Here is a 25,677-nt window from a genome sequence, read left to right on the forward strand (position 1 = left end):
TGAACTGATGAGCAGACCTACTCTTGTTTGCAAAAATATCCCTAAATCTTTAATTTTAAACATTTACACTCACCTTATATACAGTATATGAAATCATTTGTTTTTGGCCATAGCCAAAATGCAAACCATTTGAAGAGGGTTTTTTCCCTTTTTCTCTAGGGGATACATGGAAGTTTTTAACAGCAATATTACTAAAATTAATAACTTTAAGTGACTGTTTTGAAAGCATATTATGTCATCTATAGGTTAGGACAGTGATCTCAAACTGTAATTGCCTGTGGGCTTAATGCCAGATCTGTTGACAGTTGAGGGGCAAATCCATTCCCCTTAAAAAAAAAAGTTTTTTAAAACAAAATGTTTTAATTAAAATTTGAGGTTTGTATTTACAAGAAATTTCTGATAGTTACACTTTGTAATTCAAATGTATTGAGAGACAAATATTAAATTTTCAGACTGAGTTTTATTTCTAATATATTGAATGAATCGCTAAATAATTTATTTTTATCTCAAATTAAAAAAGAACAAACAATGAAATTTTTTTTAAGTAGGATAAAACTTGAGAATAAATAATACCAACCTATTTTCTTTTTTTTTTTTAATCAAATTTCTTTTGACTCATACAGAAAAAATACATATATTTGTATGTGAATAATTATAAACTTCTTTATTTCTTACTACAATGTTCAGTTACAACAGCTCATGGTATTTTGATTTTGCATAAGTTTGTACCTTAAAAAAAAATTTCCAGAAGCTATTTTCATCTCGAACTTCAAATGCTCATTGGCCAGTTTGATTATTTTTTAGTCTTACTAATTTTCAAGTGCAGAAAAGCAAGACTATTCACATATAAATTTACCCCCAAACAAAATGATTATCCTGATTGCAAAAATTTGTAACTCTTTCTATATATCTTTTGACAAGTACAAAAAAAGTTAATCACCTCAGAGTTATACTTCAGTATTCATATAAGATTTATATCACATTGTAAATTAATTAGCTCTATTTGTATTTGTAAATTTTCTAGCGTATTCACATTTGTTTTATATCATACTGAAAGTAATGTTAAAATTGGACACTAAATCATTAAAATCTTAAATATTTCTCCAAACTACTGTCATAATAATATTAATTAATTAATGGGAAATATATTCACGTGTGTGCATGTGGCCCATGGGCCACCAGTTTCAGACCACTGAGATAGGATAATTTTTGTCATATACCTACATATATAAGCATATACCTACAACTAGCTGTTAATTAAGTTGATGTACTTTAGCCCAAATATAGGTCTTTTCATATTACTTTTTTACTTTGCTAAATCTTTATATAAGTGTGTATATGTGTCTCTGTTGTATTTGTATGTATGTATAAGGTAGTCATAAAAACACTTCCTTGATGTATGAACCCCAAATGGCTTATCCGTTGAACCAATTTAACTGAAATTTCAGATTTTCTTATTAGAAAGTATACACTCAAGTTTTAAAACATAGAGCTCTCACAATTACAGTTATGGTGAAAACATTTTGGAATTTTTTAATGGCTACACCGATTTTTTCCTGCACAAATTTATCAGTGCATTGAAAAACCATATGCAGTAAACCTGCAGTAATCTCATTATGCACTTTTGCAACCATGTGTTCCTGTTCTTTTTTTATTTTTCCTTTTTTTTTTTTTTTTTTTTTTTTTTTTTTTTTTTTTTATGGTCCACTCTTTTGTCTTTTCTTATCTTTTTCAACAAATAATATTATAGTATTTTATAAATTGTTATAATTATTTTAATATTTCTTGCCTTCATATTTTTTCCTACATTCAGGCAGTTTTTAAGAGCTAGCAGAACTAAAAACAACACACAGTCTACTATAGAACATGGACACTTAGCTCTTCTGGTTACCCCTTTTATCAAATGTACATGCACATTCTAAGCAAAACTAACTTATCTGGTTTGTGATAGCGATTTTTTATAATTAATACCTTAGTATGCTGTAGTATAAAAAATACTTTAAAAACAAATATAAAAGGATTGTGACATTAAAAATAGGCTAGTTTTGGTTAGCTTGTACATGCGCATATGATGATAATGGTACTATAGTGCAGATGGGCCACTAATACATGTAAACAAAAGAATTCATTATGAGCATGAGAATTAACAATAAATAAGATAGGCTACTGTGGCACTGAATTTGATTTCTAATTTTTATATTATTATAAAAGAATATATATAACTCTTTTATAATTAATAACATAATTTATTCAAAAAAAATTTATTTAAATCTGTACATTTAAATATCAGAAATGGATTCATCCACAAATTTATTAATTTATGTTAACTTAATGTTTTGTTTTTGACTTTTCCTCATGGAAATTAGATCAGAGTCAATGAGCGATAAACTAGCGTGGTTGCTGCTGATTTACTGACGATGTAGTATCAGCAGATTGACCGATGTTGTGTGTTTATATGCCGGAATCAGTGAACGTGAGCAGATTCACTGGGTTTTTTTTTCCCCTCATTGGTTTTAATGGAAAGTCTACTCTTTCTGCCTACTTGTTTTAATTTAGGCTGTGAAATAAATATTAGTTTTATTTTAGATTAGTTCCAGTTTTTATTCAAGCAAAGTATGTTTTTGCTGCAACTCCAATGCCAACAATTTATTATTATTTTTTGAATATTCAAAAATTAAAAAGTAGTGGGCTATTAAACATTGCCTATTTGTAGCTACACCGCTACATTTTCATTTGCAACAGAATTTAAAACCCAGACTCACAAAGATATGTCAACACGAATGGATAGCTGTCTCCACTAAGATTCACACATCAAGGTCCAAAATTCTGCGATGATTTCTCCTCAAAGATAGTTTTTGTTCCTGAAATTCATTTTGTAAAGTATCAGGAACTTTTTGATCTGCAATCTGAAATTCTAACTCCAATTTTCATTAGAATGTTCAGAAAAATACCCCCTAAATTCATTTTCTAATGATATCAAGCTGCAAAATTTCTTTTCTTTTCTTTTTTTTTTTTTTTTTTTTTTTTTGCAAATTCTGGAAGTACTTGATCATTACTACCAGTAACAAGAAATGATGATGATTTCTCAAACATTTTAACATTTTCATGTTAGCATTTCTCTTCCAATTTTTTAGTTTAATCATAAAAGGGTTTTCTTTTTTTTTTTTTTTTTTTTTTTCTTGCATTTGAAGAATCATTTATTCAATTGTAATCAACAAATTTTATGCTTTTCACACACAAAAAAAAAAAAAAAAAAAAAAAAAAGGAAAGTTTCTCTTTTTACTGCAAATAATAGATTTGCCAATTTGTTATTTATGAAGATGGCAGGAAGAATGTAACTGTTAAATATAAGATACCAGATGTATGTTCTGTTTTTCAACCCAAACCTCTGAGCTTAAATCTTGCCTTCAAATGGATACAAAACTCTTGTCGTAAGGATGAGATGTTTAAATACCTTATTTGCACAGATTCACTTTCTTCTCTCTCTTCTACATAATATATTATCCATTGAAAAAATGGTGGTGGAAATTCATTCTATATTATACGTGATTGGGTATTTTGCAGATATTCATTTTACCTAGGTTCACGGCCACAGTCGTATTCTGGGTAATGAGAGGGCTGACTAATTAGCTAAGCAAGTGACTTATCATGATATTGATTTAATGTTGTCTGCTCCCAAGTCTTTAGAAGCATGTGGTTTGGAAGAATACTGAGGTTGATTAGAATGCTGAATATCTTGCTTCTTTGAAGGCTTAGTGAATAGAGATTTTTCCCAGGTGTTCTTCAACAACTTAAGTGTAGGCATTTTCAACCGGATTATTGTAAACTTACTCAGATTTTGAGTGGTCATGGGAATTTCGGAACTTACTTTTACTTCCTTTCAATATTGTTACTAGTGGACTCTGTGCCTTGCGGCGATGCTGTTGAAGGTGTGGAACATATTTTATTGCATTGTAGATTGTGTGCCACTGCCAGAAGGGCATTTAAAGTGTGTTTAGAACAGCTCTCTATTTGCTGGCCTCCTGTTTTCTATGATCTTATTGGGAGATATGAGGCTTTTTCAGTCTTGTGCAACTTTTCTTGTTTTTTGAACATTTAGTATTATTATTTATATGATTGCACTTTTATCTTTTATGTGTCATCATATTATTTTGTGTATTGTCTGTGTATGATTGTTATGTATTAATATTTTGTACTGTTGATGTACTTTTTTTTTTCATCATTATTATTTTTAAGTATTATTTCATTTTTATTATTATTGCATTATTTTAACTTGGTTTCATTTTTTATAGGAATATTAACATAGTTTAATTATTCATGGTATATTTTAGTATTTTTATTATAATAGTATTTGTATTTTATTTTATTTTTTCTTCTTTGCTTTCTCTCAAAGTCTAGATTTTATGTTTTTAGTGTTGAATTCCTTGTACTCTGAGTTATTTGCTTACATCTGTAAACCTCATGTAATACTTCATAGAATACGGGGAGTTTTGTTCCTGGTTTCATAATTTAAAAAGAAATATATGCAATTCCAAAATTTCATAAAAATCCTGCCAAATTTAGATTTATTGCAAATAGTACAAGAAACCACAAGAAGAATTTTGATTATATTTTCTTAAATCTACTTAATCAGTATATAATTTATTTTTGGATAAAGTTTTTTTTTTTTTTTTTTTTTTTTTTTTTTTTTTTTCTTGCATTTGAAGAATCATTTATTCAATTGTAATCAACAAATTTTATGCTTTTCACAAAAAAAAAAAAAAAAAAAAAAAAAGGAAAATTTATCTTTTTACTGCAAATAATAGATTTGCCAATTTGTTATTTATGAAGATGGCAGGAAGAATGTAACTGTTAAATATAAGATACCAGATGTATGTTCTGTTTTTCAACCCAAACCTCTGAGCTTAAATCTTGCCTTCAAATGGATACAAAACTCTTGTCGTAAGGATGAGATGTTTAAATACCTTATTTGCACAGATTCACTTTCTTCTCTCTCTCTCTTCTACATAATATATTATCCATTGAAAAAATGGTGGTGGAAATTCATTCTATATTATATGTGATTGGGTATTTTGCAGATATTCATTTTACCTAGGTTCACGGCCACAGTGGTATTCTGGGTAATGAGAGGGCTGACTGATTAGCTAAGCAAGTGACTTATCATGATATTGATTTAATGTTGTCTGCTCCCAAGTCTTTAGAAGCATGTGGTTTGGAAGAATACTGGGGTTGATTAGAATGCTGAATATCTTGCTTCTTTGAAGGCTTAGTGAATAGAGATTTTTCCCAGGTGTTCTTCAAGAACTTAAGTGTAGGCATTTTCAACCGGATTATTGTAAACATTGCCTATTTGTAGCTACACCGCTACATTTTCATTTGCAACAGAGTTTAAAACCCAGACTCACAAAGATATGTCAACACGAATGGATAGCTGTCTCCACTAAGATTCACACATCAAGGTCCAAAATTCTGCGATGATTTCTCCTCAAAGATAGTTTTTGTTCCAGAAATTCATTTTGTAAAGTATGAGGAACTTTTTGACCTGCAATTTGAAATGCTAACTCCAATTTTCATTAGAATGTTCAGGAAAATACCCCCTAAATTCATTTTCTAATGATATCAAGCTGCAAAAAAAAAATTTTTTTTTTTTTTTTTTTTTTTTTTTTCAAATTCTGGAAGTATTTGATCATTACTACCAGTAACAAGAAAAGATGATGATTTCTCAAACATTTTAACATTTTCATGTTAGCATTTTTCTTCCAGTTTTTTAGTTTAATCATAAAAGGTTTTTTTTTTTTTTTTTTTTTTTTTTTTTTTTGTCTTGCATTTAAAGAATCATTTATTCAATTGCTCAAAAATAGCAATCAAGTTTGCAGACTGCAAAATCTATTCCTCTTCATCCATACAGGCAAAAAATTCCAGTTTTCCTTTAATTTCAAAAAAGAATTTAAGCTAATTTTTGCTTTCAAATGCTTGCATAGTTACATTTCCTTTTGAAAGTGATCAAACATTTGTGTGAAATAGAAGCAAGTGGTGGTCTGCTTCCAAGTCAATGCATAACCACTAAAAAATGCATGCACTGGGAGCTCCTTCCTTGACAGAATTCTTAATTTGAATTGTTTGATCCAAAATCATTCCTTGTGAAGCCGGGGTTGTTTTTGAGATCAGTACTTCATGATAAATCATACAGTGAATGCCTTTCATTTCTGGAGACAACTTTTTAACTTTAACTTGAAGTGTAGCCTTTGATCATAATGTAACTGTTTTTCCATATGTGCAGCACTCACATACATTACCACTGACTCAAAGAAAGGTAAAACTTTTTTTAAATATCTGAGTCTGTGATGGTTGTTTCTAGGGAAGAATAAAAAAGAAAATCCTCTTTAAATGAACTTAAGTAGATATAGCTTGCAAACACCAGCAATTTAGAACATGATGCCATTTCTGTTGATTCATCGAGTTGAACTGAAAATAAGCCAAATGCTGTAGACTCAAACTCCAGTACAATTTGATTCTTGATATTAATTGTCATATCACTGATTCACCTTTAGGCAGTACTGTTTTTTTTTTTTTTTTTTTTTTTTTTTTTTTTTTTTTTTTTTTGAGAAACTACTTGATTTTTTTCTTCATTTCATTTTCTAACTCAGTTTCCATCATTTTGAGAGCACAGAATGTGATTAGAGTTAATTATCCCATTGCATGTGTGTTTTTTTTTTTTTTTTTTTTTTTTTTTTTTTTTCTGCTTTGCTATCTCCATTGCTATCACACAGGAAGTTTCAGTGATCTTAAAACTTTTATCTTGAAATGCTCTTCTTGAATCTAATTTCTTCTTTTTAAGAGCATCTGCCGCTCAAAAAAATATTTGTTTTTGCCCTTACGTTGAGGAGGAACATTCTGCAAATATTACTTTAGCTGGGTTGGTTTCTAAGAATCTGTAACAGTGTGAAACTATATTGAATATATGAATCATTACATGTTCTTTTTTTTTCACTCTCTTTGTTCCACTGTCAACAAATATAAAGCTTATGAGGTAAATGTATCAATAGACAAAAATCATTTTTCACAATTACAAATTCTGACAAGATAAGGAAGAAAAAAATGCACAACAAGAAGCTCTGAAATTACAAGATAACATAAACAGATGGTAACTTGTAAAAACTGTCTTTTAACGTGAGTATTTACCCTTCACCTGGTTTTGTTTTGAGAGAAATGGTGATCTTGCATCTTGGAAGTAAGCCAGATTTCTCTCTCTCTCTCTTTTTTTTTTTTAACTTAAACTGAAGCAGGAAGTAGGTGGAGTAAGGCTGACCACATTCCATCTCAGGGAGGAATTCCCTCCTGGTTGAAAACCTTCATTTTATAGAAGATGTAAGCTTTTATTATCTTAGACTTTGGCTGTGGCTATTTTCAAATTATGCTAGTAATATTGAAGATAATGGTCATTACATCAGATAAAACAATTCAAAAGAATTATCTTTGGGTTTCCAAATGCCCCTTCTGTATTTCTCATGTTCTAGGCCTCTAGGCTCTTTTCTTAACCTAAGGCATTTTGTTTAGATAGCATACTTATTTCTGCAAAATCTTGGGAGGATATAATCTTGAAATTAAAGGAGATATTTGAATGCCTAAGAATGGAAAATCAAACTTATATAAATGTGAATTTGAAGGAAAAAAAGAAGTAGATCTTTAGGGTTTCACCATAAACATCTCATGAGGTTCTAAAAAATAAAATCTATAAAAAATTTCCAAAACCAAAGAATGTACATAAAATGTAAATTCTTGGGATTTGTCAGATGTTTTGTGCCAAAGTATGCAGAAAAGGGGAAAACATTTAAGAGCTTGACACTGAACAATAAAGACTTTGAATGGAAGAAAGAACAAAAGAAATCTTTTGAACTAGTACAAGAACAAATAATTGATAAATCCATAATTGCTCTCTATCAATCAAGCAGACAATGAAGTTCATTTTTATATAAGTTTTAAAGTCTAAGCAAAGTATTAATGCACCATGGTGAAGATAGAAAGTGACATCTTGTTTGTTTGTAAGGAAATTTCAGAAGCACAGAAAAGATATCATTATAGTAAACTGGAGTCAACAACAATAGTATGGTTTTTGGATAGACTGTGAATAATTCTTAATTGGAATAAAATTTTCCGTTATCTCTGACTGCCAACTGACTTGTGTACATGAATGTGAAAAAGCTTATGAATCGCCAAACAGGATGGATTTTGATCCAAGAATAGGATTTCAAGCTAAAACAAAGGGTGAGTAAGCAATTTTCTCATAGATGCTTTGAGTAGAGCCCCACTATCAGAAACTGACAACATGTTCATGAACAGAGCTGACAATTTTTAAGCTTGTCAGACTCTTAGTTTAGAATAGCAGATACTTATGATGCAGCATGCTGATCATTTTGAAGTCATCATTTTCAAGGGGGAAAAGAATGAACTGTAAAGGAGAAGAAATAATTGGAAACTATGTGTTTAAGAGAAGCAGATTAATTTGGGAAACTGTGATAGACTGAAATCAGAAACTGCTTTATGTGATCTCCAAAAGAATGAGGGGAAAATATAGTAGTGAAATCATTATTTGTTGTTACTTTTCTGTATACTGAACAGTTATTAAATTTAAGATACTATATTGGTTTCTAGGTATGAAACAATATGTAAGGATATATATCAGTGTGATTTGAATGTATTATGAATTAAGTAGCAGGTGGTAAACTACTTCTCATAAAAACTAATAATTGACTTGTTATTGTTATTTACATGGATAATTAGGGTCCTTTTTCTGAAAAACTCAAAAGGTAATGAGGGATTATTAGTGAAAAATAATATGGAAAAGTTTGTGAGAATTTTTGCAATTAAAAACACAAGCACAAAGTATGTTATAAAGTCCTTGAAATATTTCGTTATTGACTTTTACTGGTTTACTGGAAAAAAAAATAGATGATGAGGATGCTTCTTTGCTTCAATTAAAGCAATACTGTACAGACAATGGAATTCATGATACCTTATATTCTGCCAAACTCTCCAAAGCGTTGGCATGGTGCAGGGAGGCAACAGAACAGTTTTAAGAAGGATAACAGTAAGTAAGACAAAGACTGGGCACCATTTAAAAAGGATGCCAACTAAGGATGCAGATTTCAGTAGCAGAAATTGTATGAGAAAGTGTGTGAATGTGTGAGGTAAGTTGATATTTCAGCATGTGGCTCGATGTATATATGTTAATAGTGTATAGTATTAATAAAGTAAAGAAATAATACACTATGATCAATCTGAAAACGTGAGTTGGATAAACAGTCTTATAACTATTATAGCTCCATAGGGAACTTTCTCCAAGCTTTTGATTTAATACATAGCTGTCAGAGAATCACTTGAGTTGAAGAATTGCCCTTACCAGAAATAAGACTTTTAGAACTAAGAGTTTAAATCAGCACAAAATTTATTAAACCCCCAACTTGTGATAAATAAATTATTTAGAATAAAGGTCTATTGCTAGATACACTTAATTCACCAGATTTTCAACTAGGCTTTTGCCAATTTATAAAGTTCATATAGATTTTAAAAATATATCATATCCTTAAAAACATGTCATTTCGCATTACATACAGGTTTAAAAAAGAAAAGCTTAGAATGCACAGACAAGGGCACTTTAATTTACTAACCTTTTGGATGAAAGCTCAGTCTAATAGATCCAGACATTTCTCACTGATCAAAATTTAGCTTGATAATTAAGTATGAAGTCTACAAATAGCAAAGAGATGTTTTTTACCTCCTCCTTACACTAGCAGCTCACCAGTGGATGAGTGCTTAAGAAAACTGAATGCTGGAAGTTCGATTAAAACCAAGATGGACAGGCTGGCTGCTCTGTTGCTTTTTTTGGGTTCCTCTCTATGTAACGTGAATACAAGCCAGTTTCCCTTAGAAAGTCCTCCACTAAAGAATTCACCCCCTAGGAAAACAGATCTTGTGGGCTTTGCTATATTCAAATAATCTAACCTAAATATTTTTGACATGCTTTTATGTAACTGTAATTTGCACAATTTTCTGGTCCGAGTGAAATTTTCGGACATGAACTAACAGTACAGGCACCTCAGTAAATAACTTTACAAGACAGAACACTAAATAGCTTAAAAATAATTGTCATATAGCAATAAAATTTTATACTTTTATCATATGAATAGTATCAATATATCTAAATTTCATTTTATTAATTTTACTTTCTAAATTTTTATTACACATATTATGGTGTTTTGAACATGTTCTAAATGAATTCATAATTGTAAATCAGGAGTTTTTTATAATTTCATTTTTTTCTTCTTCCCAGACTGAGAGGATGCTTATTCAGCAGCATATCAAGAGACCTCTTGTTTTATATCCTGATAATGTTCACTCAGATTATATTGATGAACCAGATGAAAATGTAGATCAACAAAAGAGGCTTGTAGCCCAAGACATGTCAAAAACTTACAAGATTGTTTCAAAGCAAATTGATGTAACTAATAAATATGTCGAACTCTCACTGCTAACACTAATGAATATAATAGTTTCTCTAGAGGTACAGGATTTAATAGATATTGCATTTGTTTTCTTTCCCATTTTGGAATCTGTATCAATTTCAACGGATACATATTTTGAAAGCCTTGTAAAGTATGATTCCTGTGAGAAATTAAGTGATAAAGAAGAAAAACTTGAAAAAAAGAAGCCGAACTTTATTTCTCATATTCTATCAACTCTAAAAGAACCAAGAACTGATGCAAAATTAAAATTAGAGATTGAGAAAGAAGATTTGCCTTTCATTAAAGAAAGTAAGCCATGTAAATTGGTATCTCATGACATTCTGGAAACTAAGGCAATTAATAAAATTGATCTGGATTATTTTAATACTGATCTTGGTATTACTATGAAAGATTATTGCTTTGAACCTCTCAGCTCATGGCGGGAAGTGTGTGATGATGCTGAATTTTTGGGCTTGCTTGATAAATGTTCCTTAGATTCTGTTGATACTGACAAAATAATTTCTACTGCAACAATGCGTTTGGATTGCTCTGATATATTGCATGGTAATTGCTCCACTACTCCAGATTATTACATGTGTCCATTAAATTATAGCTGGGAGAAAGAAAATGAAATTGAAAGTAATGTATCCAACACACATCATGATGTTCAAGAGATGCTTATTGAAACTGATATTGCTGAAGTCTTGGATAACCTGCTGGAAAAAGTTACTGATATAGAAGAATCTTTGGTGAAAGAAGGCTATGATGAGCTTTCAAATCTAGATTTTCCAACTTTTACAGGGGGTGGTCTTATTTTGACATTACCTGTACTTAAGGATATGGAAAGAGATGATCCTGATTCCTTTCCTTACTCAAATTACTATAAAAAAATTGAAGAGTATGAAGAGCTTTTACCAAAACCAGTTTATGTGCATATTATTCCTCCCAGAGAGTATGAAATAGAACCAGTACATGACTTAAAGCTGAAACCTTTTATTGATTTTATTGCTGTAAGAAAAGATGACATCTCTAAACTATTGTTTATATTTTGTGATTTAAAATCATCAACAAATCAAAGAAAATTTGAACTGAGGTGAGATCATAAAAGTCTATAATGAGTTTATAGTTTAAAATCAGTAATCATAAGAGTTCATAATCAGTAATACACAGAGTGTTCAGAATTGAAGAACACTATTTCAAAGCTGCCTACAGGTGAAATAGTCATCAGATAATTGTGAAATTTTGTGGCAGGTTTAATGAAGCGATTGGAATGTCTTTCAGTTAAAAAATAATAATAATAATAATTACAAATATCGCAAGCATAGGGCATTGTAATAATAAATGTAGCCACATCTTTACAATAATTTTATACATTTTATTACAACAAAGCGTGTTCCACCTGATCACTATCATTTTCAGCTATCATGCAAAACTGCAAGATGGCATGTTTAATAGTTGACTGAAGTGTGTGATAAGAAATATTAAGCATGTGGTGTGAAATGCTGGCTTTGAGATCAGGTAAAGTTCTTGGATTGTTGTTACTTACCAGATGTTTCAAACGCCTCCAAAGCCATAAATGGACTGAGGTCTGGGGATCAGAGAAGCTGCACATTATGAAAATGCAGGCTGATAAGTATATTCTTCTGTAAAATAACATTTAAGAACATTCGTAACACACTGTTCAATGTGTGAAGGTGCTCCATCTTGCAGATTGTGCATGCAGGGCACTGTGGTGCTTGTAGAGCTTGAACAATATCATTCTTCAACCACAATGCATATTGCTGCCCAGTGATCGAACATGTCACTGAACTTGTAGCGTGTTTGAAACTGTGTCCTCTGCTACCTGAAGTGCAACCTCCTGTACTGCTTCTGCAGAATTGTTTTTCCTTTTCCATGGGGAACAGAAAACAATCCTGTTTCTTCAAATTTTGTTTTCATTTTCTGAAGCTTTTAGCATTCATAGGACCTCTTTGAATTCCCTTCAAAGTCCAAAATTTTTGTAGAGCAGCTACTTCAGAATTAATGCTGTGGTAAAATAATTTTATTAACAAACTGCAATAAGATCATAAACATATTATCATTGAGAGCAGCAAGCACATTGAAAATAATATCCCTACAAATGTTCTTGTTTTTATTACAGCTGCTGCTTGATATTAACAAAAATTTACATTTTTACTACAGGTTTTTAAAAGTAAAATGCCCTCTAGTGACGCTAACTGTAACTATTTTTTTGCTGAAATCCATTCCCATACTCATCATCTGCCACAAAATTTGATGATTTCCTGATGCCTGGTTTGTCTGTAGGCAGCTTTGAAATAAGCTTCTTTAATTCTGGACACCCTGTATTGCAGAGAGCTCAAAATATTCAAAATAAAAAATATTTTTGTATTTTATTGTTCGTTATCAACTGCTTATTGAATGGTGGTTAAATATTACTTGAAAAGTTGCTTATAAATAAAATTAATCATTTCCAAAATAATCAGGAAAATTTATGAAATTTTTATAATGTATGAATTTTCAAGTAATTAAGTTCAAAGATCTTACTTTACAGTGAGTACTTTAAATCATATAAGCATAAAAAAACTGTAAAATTATTTTCTGAAAATTTTGAAATTTTTGCTGCTGTGAGCAAATATTGTATAGTTTGTTTTGCTTAATGCCTTTCCCTTTCTGCACATGTCTATGTTCTTAGCACTTCCAACAGGAGAAAGAATTAAAATTTAGGCTGTCTTCTGCTAAATATTTTGCCAAAGTTATGAAATTGAGCAATGTGAACTATTTATTTTTACTTTTAGCAGTATTTTCATGTTATCATTATCTTGCATGTGCTTATGGAAATGTTTATCTGTTTGTGCATATATTAAAGTATAATTTTTTTTAATTTTAAAGCAGAATTATCTTCTTATTGCTTCTGCACAATATGCTGGTGAAAACTTAATCAGTTACAGATAAAAAGTAAGAAATTTAGAACCAAATTCACAGACAATAAAAAAAAGGGGGGAAATTCAAAATCAGTAAAACTCAAAATTCCTACAAATATGTAAAAAATCTCATTCTGTTGTCACCAAACCAAAAGAATTACTGTAAGCTACGGATGTGAAATACAAAATGACCCAAAAAATGTAGAAATTAGTTAAGGAATGTCAGTTCGAACTGATTAAGCTGTAGACATAATGACACTCCAGTCAACCCTCTTGCTACAAAACAACAATTACTTTAAAAAACTCTTAATTGCATTTTACTCCATAACATGTGAAACTTGCAGTCTTGTTTACATTGTACAAACTAAACATAATATAAACATCAGAAACAAAAATCATAGATCGCACATAAAAAGTTTGCAATCAATAACAATAGTATTAGTTCACCTACAAAGGAATTGGAACTTTTTATATTTTGTGATTTCAACAATATAGCTATTAAGATCTAGATATTGTTTCTAAACTTAAAAATAGATCTTTTAAGGAATTTTTCTACATTTAGCAATGTAAGATGCTTTATCCATTTGGATTAAATTCTTCAGTCAATAATAACTCTGACTTTTATGCTACAGTTTACGAACAGTTCAATCTTTTCAGCTAGAAAACACACAGGCAAGAAAGTAAAAACTTCTATAAATGCTATTTTACTACAATTAAAATTCCTGGATATGCTTGATAAGCTTCATTTTAAGAAAAATATTCCTGGTGACTTTTGTTCATTCCCTTACAGGCATCTACTTATAATTCAAAATTTCTTATAAAATAAATTTACAGGAAGTAGCCTCATCAAAGATATGGTACTCGACTTTGTCAAATTTAAATTTAACCGTAATTCGTCCAAGTATAAAAACATTTTCTGTAGTTTTGATGATCTCTACCTGCATAAAGTCTTTTAACAAGCTCAACAAAAATTTCTAGCAATAGAGTCTAAAATAATTGTCTGCACAGCAGAAAAGAGTCGTCATTTTACCAATCATCATGAAGAAGATTTTTCTGCAACTTGATATTGTCATGAAGAGAGATCTCTACCCTATGTGGATAAACAACATAAACATAGAATTATGGAAAATCTAGATATTGTACAGGAGCGTAAGAAAAAAAGGAACAAAAAGATGAGGCAGTGAAATATATTCCTAAATTCAATTGTTTCAAAAGTATTTCAGCAGATAATTTAAGGAATGGAAAAATGAAATGTTAGAACAAAGCAGAAAATACTATATTGATAAATTAAAGGATTTAAAGATATTAAAAATTGGATAGATTTACTTCAGAAGTTTTCTCAACTGAAAAAAACAATTTACTGTTACCAAAACTGATAGAGCTAGCAACAATTTTAGTATTCTATGAAAAAAGTTCTTCAATTCTCATATTGAAAAAGAGCTGCATAATTCAATAACCTATTGTATTTCCAAAAATAAGGAAAACTCTGTAATCAACAAATTTTATGCTTTTCACAAAAAAAAAAAAAAAAAAAAAAAAAAAAGAAAGAAAAGAAAAGAGAGAGAGAAAAAAAAAAGGAAAATTTCTCTTTTTACTGCAAATAATAGATTTTCCAATTTGTTATTTATGAAGATGGCAGGAAGAATGTAACTGTTAAATATAAGATATCAGATGTATGTTCTGTTTTTCAACCCAAACCTCTGAGCTTAAATCTTGCCTTCAAATGGATACAAAACTCTTGTCGTAAGGATGAGACGTTTAAATCCTTATTTGCACAGATTCACTTTCTTCTCTCTCTCTCTTCTACATAATATATTATCCATTGAAAAAATGGTGGTAGAAATTCATTCTATATTATACGTGATAGGGTATTTTGCAGATATTCATTTTACCTAGGTTCACGGCCACAGTGGTATTCTGGGTAATGAGAGGGCTGACTAATTAGCTAAGCAAGTGACTTATCATGATATTGATTTAATGTTGTCTGCTCCCAAGTCTTTAGAAGCATGTGGTTTGGAAGAATACTGAGGTTGATTAGAATGCTGAATATCTTGCTTCTTTGAAGGCTTAGTGAATAGAGATTTTTCCCAGGTGTTCTTCAACAACTTAAGTGTAGGCATTTTCAACCGGATTATTGTAAACTTACTCAGATTTTGAGTGGTCATGGGAATTTCGGAACTTACTTTTACTTCCTTTCAATATTGTTACTAGTGGACTCTGTGCCTTGCGGCGATGCTGTTGAAGGTGTGGAACATATTTTATTGCATTGTAGATTGTGTGCCACTGCCAGAAGGGCATTTAAAGTGTGTTTAGAACAGCTCTCTATTTGCTGGCCTCCTGTTTTCTATGATCTTGTTGGGAGATATGAGGCTTTTTCAGTCTTGTGCAACTTTTCTTGTTTTTTGAACATTTAGTATTATTATTTATATGATTGCACTTTTATCTTTTATGTGTCATCATATTATTTTGTGTATTGTCTGTGTATGATTGTTATGTATTAATATTTTGTACTGTTGATGTACTTTTTTTTTCATCATTATTATTTTTAAGTATTATTTCATTTTTATTATTATTGCATTATTTTAACTTGGTTTCATTTTTTATAGGAATATTAACATAGTTTGATTATTCATGGTATATTTTAGTATTTTTATTATAATAGTATTTGTATTTTATTTTATTTTTTCTTCTTTGCTTTCTCTCAAAGCCTAGATTTTATGTTTTTAGTGTTGAATTCCTTGTACTCTGAGTTATTTGCTTTCATCTGTAAACCTCATGTAATACTTCATAGAACACAGGGAGTTTTGTTCCTGGTTTCATAATTTAAAAAGAAATATATGCAATTCCAAAATTTCATAAAAATCCTGCCAAATTTAGATTTATTGCAAATAGTACAAGAAACCACAAGAAGAATTTTGATTATATTTTCTTAAATCTACTTAATCAATATGTAATTTATTTTTGGATAAAGCTAATAAAAACTACTGTTAGATTATTTACAACAACTTGCAAATAATTGAAAAAAATTTAAAATATAAAAATTTACAATATCAGCTGTTATGACTTTGAAAATCTATACACATCTCTCCCACTTAAAGAAATGTATAAAAGGTTTCTTGAGCTACCAGTTCCCCCGCCCCCTGAATTGCTTACTGTACTGGATTTGCAAAAATGGAAAGGTTATCTCTATTTTTTGCTTTTTAAAAACTTTATCAAGCATGCAAACATTCTTTAACTTCAAACACATGGTATTCCAAAGGGAAGTTTTTATTCAACTCACTTTGTAACCTCTGTTTATTTTATAAGTTTCTTAAAAACCTTTCAGAAAATGGTTTCAATAAATTTGAACACACATTCAGATATATTGATGATATTATTACATTCAACAATAATAATCTTATTGAACAACATTAGCAACATCTACCCCAACTGTTTAAAACTTAACAAACCAATTAATTGTAGATTATCTGGATCTTAGCATTTGTAATCTTAAAGAAGTAAGATTATTTCATAAAAGAAGAGAATTCAATTTTTCAACAATTCAACTTATAAATTGAAATATCAACATCTTTAAAAAAGTTATAGCAAATACAATTTTTAATCAAATTAACCAGAATTTAAAAAGTATGCACAAAAATTGAACAACAAAAAGAAATACTTCTTACTAAAATTTTACAATATAATGAAATTCTAATCAACATCATTAACAGTCTACTTAAAAAAGCTGGAATGGTTTACATTCTATAAATTTTTTTAAAGTAATTAACTTTTTATCTGAATGCTCAAATAGAGAAGAGTAAAGAAAGATATTTTGAAGGATTTTATTTGAAGGAATTTGTATTTTGTACATTTTTTCTTGACTACACTTTTATTAACTGAGGGCCTGCTCTATTCTAAGTTATGATGCCCATCACATGAAAACCTTATTCTTTTCTAACCTTTGTTTCTTTTTTCATTTTTTCTTACTTTGCTTTCTTTTTCTAAAAGAAAAACAGAAAGAAAAAAAAAAAAAAGAAAGTTTCTTGCTTTTAATTAACCTTTGGTAGATTTGAAACTTGCCATCGCCAATTTATTTCGCCAAACTGGCAATCATGGGCATTAGCCTTTTGAATTTCTGTCTTTGAATTGTTCGCTGAATGGTAAATCTTGAAATCAAGTTCTCTGTTAATTAGCATATATATTTTGTATTATTACATTTTCATTTCAGTAATATGTGTCTAATTATTTTTCTTTTACTTTATTGGTCACTGAATGGATTTGTTTTTGCATATTTTTATTTCATTTTTGGAATTCCTCTGCATAGAAGATGCTTTCAGAATTTTAGGGTGAACTGTTAAAATTTAATAATTTAGAATGCTTCATCAGCTAATTTTAGATGAACTGAAATGCAGTGGTTTTCCTTGTTTAGAGGAATTTAATTGAATTCGATCTACCTCCTCTTGATAACGGAGAATCAGATTTCAATAATTCTTCTGGTTTGGTGACAATTGGTTGAGATTTTTTACATATTTGTAGGGAATTTTGGTTTTACTAGTTTTGAATTTCTTGTCTTTGTGAATTTGGTTATAAATTTATTATTTTGTGTCTATAATATGTATACAGGTTCAAGAGTTATTTAACTGATGCAATGATTTAATATTTTCTCTCTGAGCTAATAAAAACTACTGTTAGATTATTTACAAGATAATCAAGTCATTTTAATGGACAAAGGCAAAATACAAATGTATACATTATAAACAGTTTAAATAACTGCCAACATTTTACATTTTCAGAATTCAACTTATTCATTGTCAACTCTAAACAGATCTTCTTCGAAATAAACCATTACTGCCGTCTAGTGTCAGATGATTTTTTGGTTATCACTTTCACTTTACAGAAACATAAAACAAGAATAAAGGCCAGTTTTGGTATTTAAAGAAATAGTTTAAAAGTTAATTCACGTAAACCATTATTTGGAACTTTAATCAAGTGTGAAAGTCTTGCTATCTGATTTTAAGGTGGTCTATTGTATTTTAATGGGTAATATTTTGGGGCTTTTATGTGGTTTTTATTCAGTTTCATCCTTTAGATTTTATATATTTAACTTCAGAATTTTATTCATTAGTAGTGTTTTTTTTTAATAATTTATCAAAGTAGATCACATTGCTTTGTGTCTGGCACCTTATATAATAATCTTTGGTTTTGCATCAGTAATCTCACCTACCTACTTTAGTCTTTACATAAAAACACTTTCATCCCACTTTTGGCACCAGTTTACTATAGGTTCAAAATCTATTATAATAAAGTAATACATTCTTGCTTAGTAAATCATTTTAATAGATGAAAACAAAAGCAAAATACAATTGTATACAGAGTTTAAATATTTGCCAACATTTGGTATCTTTAGACTTCAATTTATTCATTGTTGATTCTAAAGAAATTTTCAAAACAAAATTGTTATTACCATCTGTTGTCAAATGATTATTTGATTATAACATTTACTTTACAGGAACATGAAACAAAAATAATTCCAATTACAGTAATTAAAGGAACAATTCAAAATTCAGTTCACATCAACCATTATTTGAAATGTCAGTTACTTCAGGAGCTCCTATTTCTCATCAAGTCTGAAAGTTCTATTGTATTTGATTACTGTAGAATTGGTACACATCTGCTTTGAAAAGAATTTCTCCTTTTCTTTGAAGCATAACTGCTCCCATTTGCTTAGGTTACATGAAGAGCTCAACAGTCTAGCAGAAGCACCATAAAATGAGTGTAGACGGTAATTGTCACACACATATACAAGGTGGTTAAAATTAAAACACCCCTACTCTGAGCTCTACATTGAACTACTGAGTGTAAAGGCCCCAAAATTGTTGACCATACTATTCAAGACATGGGGAAACGGATTACGTGAAAAAAAAATAGTTTCAGAAACACCGATAGGTGGCACTGTGCAACGGAAAATATGCTGAAAAGGCACAAATAATCAAAAAAAAAAAAAAAAGACATGAGGTATGGAAATATTCCTTTTTAATTTCTATTGCTGATAAGAAGAAAAAGAACATAAAAAAGTTAAAAAACTCATTGTAACTGCAATTTCACTCTCTGGCCATCTTGTTATCAGATTTTAATCAATGTGATTTTTGGCTGTGGGGTTACTTAAAAAATCTTGTTTATCGACAACATCTGGTAACTTTTGAAGATTTGAAAGACAGTATCACTCTGCATGTGAGAAGCATCTCAATCGATCAATTACGATCCGAAATTAAACAAGCTGTCCACAGACTGCAGATTTTGCATCTTGAAGAAGGAAACCATATTGAGCAGCTTCCCTTGCATCGATAAGGTCTTTGTGATATGAATGTTTTGTATGTTCGAATAAAATGTGGTATAAAGTATATTTTGTGTCTTTTCAGCATATGTTCTGTTGTACAGTGCCACCTATCGGTGTTTCTGGAACTTATTTTTTTTTCCACGTAATCCATTTTCCCACGTATGTTTAACAATTTTGGAGCCTTTACACTCAGTAGTTCGATGTATACAGAGCTCATAGTAGAGGTGTTTTAATTTTAACCACCTTGTACATATGTTACTGAAAATGCTTATAATATAAAAATAGAGTTTTATTTTCTGATTAGCATTTATAATTCTTTTTCATTTTACTATGGGAAGGGATTTAAGTTGAAGAAAAATAAAGTAAGGAAAAGTATTTAGATTGAATTTAATTAAGAATTAATGTTTTTAAAATATGTGTCAAAAAGTTTTCTAAATTCAAAATAAGAAAATTGTATAAAATGCAACTTGTGTGTTTTGATTAATAATAAACGTAATTTTCATGTGAAAACTTAGTTCTTCATTTCTAAATGTTTAATTTATTTGATTTGGTATTTATATTTTATTCTTATAATTTAAGTATTGTCAGCTGTGCTGGCTGTGATCTCATTTTTATTCATCCCAGTGTGCATTTTTTGCACTTTTAATTTATATTCTTCTTTGTAATTTTTTACATTATGTTCAAAGAAAAAGGTTCATTTTAAATTATGTTCAAAATTCAATACTTTAAAATGGATATATATAGGCAAGTCAAAAATTATCTACACTTTTGTCATAACTTTTCTTACATTGCGCACTTTGTCTTCTATTCTCACATATGTTATTGTTATACTGTTGTGGTAATGCTGTGAAAGTTTGATCTTAATTCCTCCATTTTTCTTCCTTCTGTTGCAGATATATCATAGCTGTACCATTAGAAGTTTGCACCAAAGAGGAACAATGAGCAGTGATCCAATTCCTCTGTCGGAGGGTGTCAAAGGGTCAGGCATTCATCGCAATATGAGAGAAGTGCACTATCATGTAAAACTGTGTTTTTACAAAGCGTTGACAGTCCATAACACGAGTGAGCTTGTGTTCTGCAGTAAGCTTTCTTGGTACTCACTGTGCACAGACTTTATGAAAACCGAGCTCACTGTGGATGATTTGATGGGCAGAACCATGACTGATATTCAAAGCAGATGCTACTCATCGATAGTGATTCGCCTATTCATGTCTGACCCTTTAACAACTCCGACTAGAGGAATTGGATCACTGCTCATTGTTCCTCTTTGGTGCAAATTTCTAATGGAGCAGCCATGATATATCTGCAACAGAAGGAAGAAAAATGGAGAAATTAAGATCAAACTTTCACAGCATAGCCACAACAGTTTAATACAATAAACAACAGTATAAAGTATGCAAGAACAGAATACAAAATGTTCAATGTAAGAAAAGTTATGACAAAAGTGTAGATCATTTTTGACTTGCCCTCAATTAAGAATTATTGTGTAAAATTAGTTTTTACTCAAAGCCAACAATATATCAAATGTTTAAACATACTTTCCTGAAACTTTTTTTTATTTGCGTCTTGTACAGTAGTGACTGTAATAATACAGTAGTGAATGTAATAAGTGGTGTTATGCCATTTATTAAATATATATTCAAAATATTTCAATCCAGTATATTGTTTAATAGTTTTATTTTTTTCAGGTGTTTTTCAAATTTCTGTGAGATTCAGAAATTACACGAGTCAAATTTTCTCTCATATTCTTCAGAGAAGAACAAGGGCATACACGATATGCCCAGCATGTTAAAATCCTATCATTTATTTCATATTTATGTGATATGTTCAGAGCCATTAGCTAAAGTTTAACATTTAAATACATATCTGGTGAAATAATGACTTTTTTAAATTAAATTTTTTATGATAACTTTTTATTTTTATATGAAGTAACACTTTATTTTTCAGGCTATGTCTTAAGAAGGTAATGGAAACTAAAAACATGTTAATTGCAAAGCAGCAAGAAATGGTCAGTGTGGAACGTGATCTGAAAAGGGAAATGATGAGCAAGTTTGGTCGTACCATTGATTTAAATACTCTTCAAGACTCTATCGAAAATCCTCATTATATAATTAAAAAACACGAAATGGAGTTGGCTTTAAATTCTTTAAAAAATGAGTTGAATAGAGTAAAGGTGTGTAATTATAATGTTTCTGTTTAATAACTTTGCGTTATAAGTCATTTGAATTATAAATGAAAATTTAGGTTGTAGAGACATTAGCACTTTTTTTTAAGCAGAAGTCATGTAAAATGAGCAACGCCTTTGCCAGGAATCGAACCACTGACCTCTGGAATACGCACCCAGCGCGCAGACCACCACACCATGAAGGAAAACCTTATATACTCCCCCTTTTAAAGGAATACTAGGGTTTTTAGGGGACCCAATCCCCAAATCCTGGGTGCAGAGAATCATCATCCACCACCCTTTTTAGTTCCGAGACCTGTAGAGACATTAGGTTTTTTGTTTTTTTTAAAGCAGAAGTCATGAAAAATGAGCAATGCGTACGTCGGGAATCGAACCACGAACCTCTGGAATACACCTCCAGTGTGCAGATGTTCACACCACGAAAGCATGCTAGGAAAATGGAAGAAATACGTTATAATGTAATAGATTTAAAAGAAAAATGTAATGATTTTTCTGCAGTCAGAAATTTTATCATGGGAAAATGATATGTTTATATATGTTGCGTGTATACTTACTAATGATAAAAGTCTTGAGAAAACATTAAAAATGTCTATTATTAAGGCTTTTTAATTTAATTTATTTTTCCACTCCTTTGCCCTGTGCACATTCAGTCAGACATCTATTGCTGTAACATAAAGTTAAGTTTTATGGTGTGACTCCAAAGTATAATTTCATTCGAATCCTGTATATCTGTATTTTGTCAGTACTTGTAATATTTTTAATTTAGTAAGTCACCATATCTACTTAGTGTTATTTAAGTTTATCAGTTTTATTATTTATTTTGATGTATATTTGATATAGTATTATAATAAAATAATTCTTTTAGGCTTCAGAAATGTCTGCTATAAAATCATTAGATAAACTGTGTTTTGAAGATACAAAAGTCTGTTATGAGTTACTAGAATTAAGAGAAGATTTCAAGTTGCTAAACAAAAGTTACACGTCTAAATGGGAGGTCCTTCCAGTAAGTTATTAATATTATCATTTCAAAACTATAAAGTGTTTTAATTTAATCAAAATTATTTTATCATACATTTTTACTGATGTGGAACTAGTGTAACTGGTTCCATTTACATAGTATATTGTTAAATTATTTTCATTATTTTTTAAAAAATCATTCTTGAATCTCTATTACAGTGATTCTTATTTCATGCTTTTCAGTCGAATAACTTTCAATGTGCATTAGTTGTTTACAGACTAGCATATATCACAGCCCAAATTACTTTTTTGCTGTTGTAATGCATAATTATTTATTTCCCCCTTTGTTATGTCTTTTGAGAAGAAGAGAAAGTTACAAAATGCCCCTTGTATTGTAGGTTTTTCTTAATTTGCATTACAAATTTATTTTAAGTTTTCCTGATCTCAACTTCTCAAACTTCCCCTCACATTCTTTCTCCAGGATGTAAATTTTAAAGTTAAGGGAAGTGCTATTTAAACATATGATTATTTCAGTCTATTCAGAGCGTGTTTCACTAGCCTAGCGCACGTTTCGTTGTTATTTCGCGGTCACTCGAGGAAGCCTTTTGGCCTTATCAGTTTAGTATCATGCCAATTAGATCTCTGTGAGTCCATCTCTTAGGAGTCATTTGGAAGTGCATTCTTGCACTTATTTTATTTTTCAGATTTGATTTTGTATACTCATCTACATTTAGTTATTGCTGCAAGTGAACGGTGTTTTTGTAACGCACGAAGTCCATGCTGTCTGTTATTTAAGTTTGAGTTAATAAAGGGTTATTTTTCACCCTTCTTCTGTGCTGGTATTTATTTCATGCCTGTGTGAGAATTAGCCTGGTTCATCATAGGATCTAAGTTAGTGCATGTGGACAGTTAGAGATAGATCTTTACAGTATCATCAGTTCCTTAATTTACTATGTTGAAATTATGATAAAACAATTCTAGTATTTTCTCAGAGAATTACACTGTCAGAGGAAATATGTTGTTTCCAAATAAAATCATGACTGTCCCTTCTGTTCAACATGATGGACTAAGGGGCAGATGGTTGCTTGGACGACTAGGTTTGATGGGATACAGATTTAAATGTTAAATAAAAAATTAAATATTTCATTTTATTTCAAAGTATTATTATAATATTTTTATTGCTTTTCTATCTCGCCAGCAGACGAGTGGTAAAGTTGCTGAACTGAGGTAGTTTGTCCTGAATTCAAATCCCAGTGAATGAAATAGTGTGTAGTGTTTCTGTGTTTTTTCTCCCCCATGTGCAATGTGGATATGATTCAGTTTCCCTTAAAAGGTCTTCCACTTGGGCCTTTCCTACAGGCCTTTGAGTAACTTTACATTAATCAATAAATAAAACCTAACTTGTGTCTTTATAAATATCTAAATGTAAATATAAGCCAAATAGATTTTTTGCTGATGTGGCTGTATATTTTCAAAGTTAAAGGATATCAACAGAAATAAAACTTAACTAATTGAAAAATGACTGAAAGTTTTTTGTACAAAAGCATTATTTAATGTGAATTACTATATTTGCCAGTTAATTAGTGTTAAATGTAAATTTATAGGAATTTAAAAGTGATTGAAAAGAGAAGTTCCCTGTTTTACACTCTTTAATATGGTATATGGTCACCTAAAATGCAAATTTCACATCTTGATTTCATAGAATTTGCCAAACTGTTGATCAAGTCTTGTAGAATTGCATGCTGCTGTTTTGAAAGTGCACTTTTAAGATCCTGAAAGCATTTATAGCACTCTGCAGTTTGACAGTGTAATGTATCAAACACATATTGAATCAAGTTCAAGTATGGGGAATGAGCTGGCCTTTCGATTTGACTGAAATATTCTGCTTCCAGGTATTCTGGCATCTCAGATGCTCATTACAGACAAGTATTGCTGTCCATTGGTAAAAATTCTTAATGAATAGTACCCCTAAAACAGCTTTGCATGGAGTTCCAGGTCCTTCACGTATCTATGACTTGATACAAACTGGCATCTCAGATGCTCATTACAGACAAGTATTGCTGTCCATTGGTAAAAATTCTTAAAGAATAGTACCCCTAAAACAGCTTTGCATGGAGTTCCAGGTCCTTCACGTATCTATGACTTGATACAAAACTGTTTACTGTAGCTGATTACTACCATCAAAGATATGCAATTCACTGCAGTCATTTTCGAGAATTCAACTCCATAAAACTGTTTGAATGAAAATTAGATCTTTTATGGACAAAGGAAAGGTTGCATTTTGTTAACTCCCTCCAGATTAAAACACATACAGAATCACACTTTAGGTTATATCTAAATACAGTAATAAACAGTACATGATCTCATTTCTCTTCTCTGAATTGAACATAATGAAGTGACTGAGTCACAAACCATTGACTTTCTCGTATGAATTCCAACCTTGTGAATCCTTTATACAGAAGTATCATTGCTGATCTGAGTTTCTGTGGCAACCTGAAGGTTTAAAGCCACTGATATTCTGGTTGTTATGGAGCTTGTGCAAGCCAACAGTAACACAAATAGTCTTCAGATGCTGTTGTTATTCTTCACTGCCTTTGTCTGTCTACTAACTGTTTTGTCATTTAAAAGCATGCCCAAGTTCTTAATATGACACTTTAAGGGATATTCAGATCGTGGATGATCTGCATTTGTGTTTGCCCATGCTTGAATCTACCAATTAACCAGCACTTTTGCCCTTCACTGAAATGATGCCTTTGAGTTAAGGCATATTGATCACTTGCAGAAATCACTTTAATT

The 25,677-nt window shown here is 30.3% G+C and overlaps 1 protein-coding gene across 1 annotated transcript in view; it reads left to right on the forward strand.

Annotated features, from left to right (window-relative positions):
• LOC118203327 (uncharacterized) overlaps positions 1-25,677 on the forward strand; it is a 94,862-nt gene that overhangs the window by 68,398 nt on the left and 787 nt on the right. Inside the window, exons 13-15 of the mRNA XM_085814405.1 lie at positions 10,331-11,595; positions 21,687-21,912; positions 22,790-22,927. Coding sequence (XP_085670531.1) covers positions 10,331-11,595; positions 21,687-21,912; positions 22,790-22,927 — 1,629 coding nt within the window. The remainder of the gene's footprint in view (positions 1-10,330; positions 11,596-21,686; positions 21,913-22,789; positions 22,928-25,677) is intronic.

Source organism: Stegodyphus dumicola, chromosome 4 (assembly GCF_044657685.1).
Source record: "Stegodyphus dumicola isolate Sdum_Otavi_A_Nest chromosome 4, ASM4465768v1".
Classification (NCBI taxonomy): Eukaryota; Metazoa; Arthropoda; class Arachnida; order Araneae; family Eresidae; genus Stegodyphus; species Stegodyphus dumicola.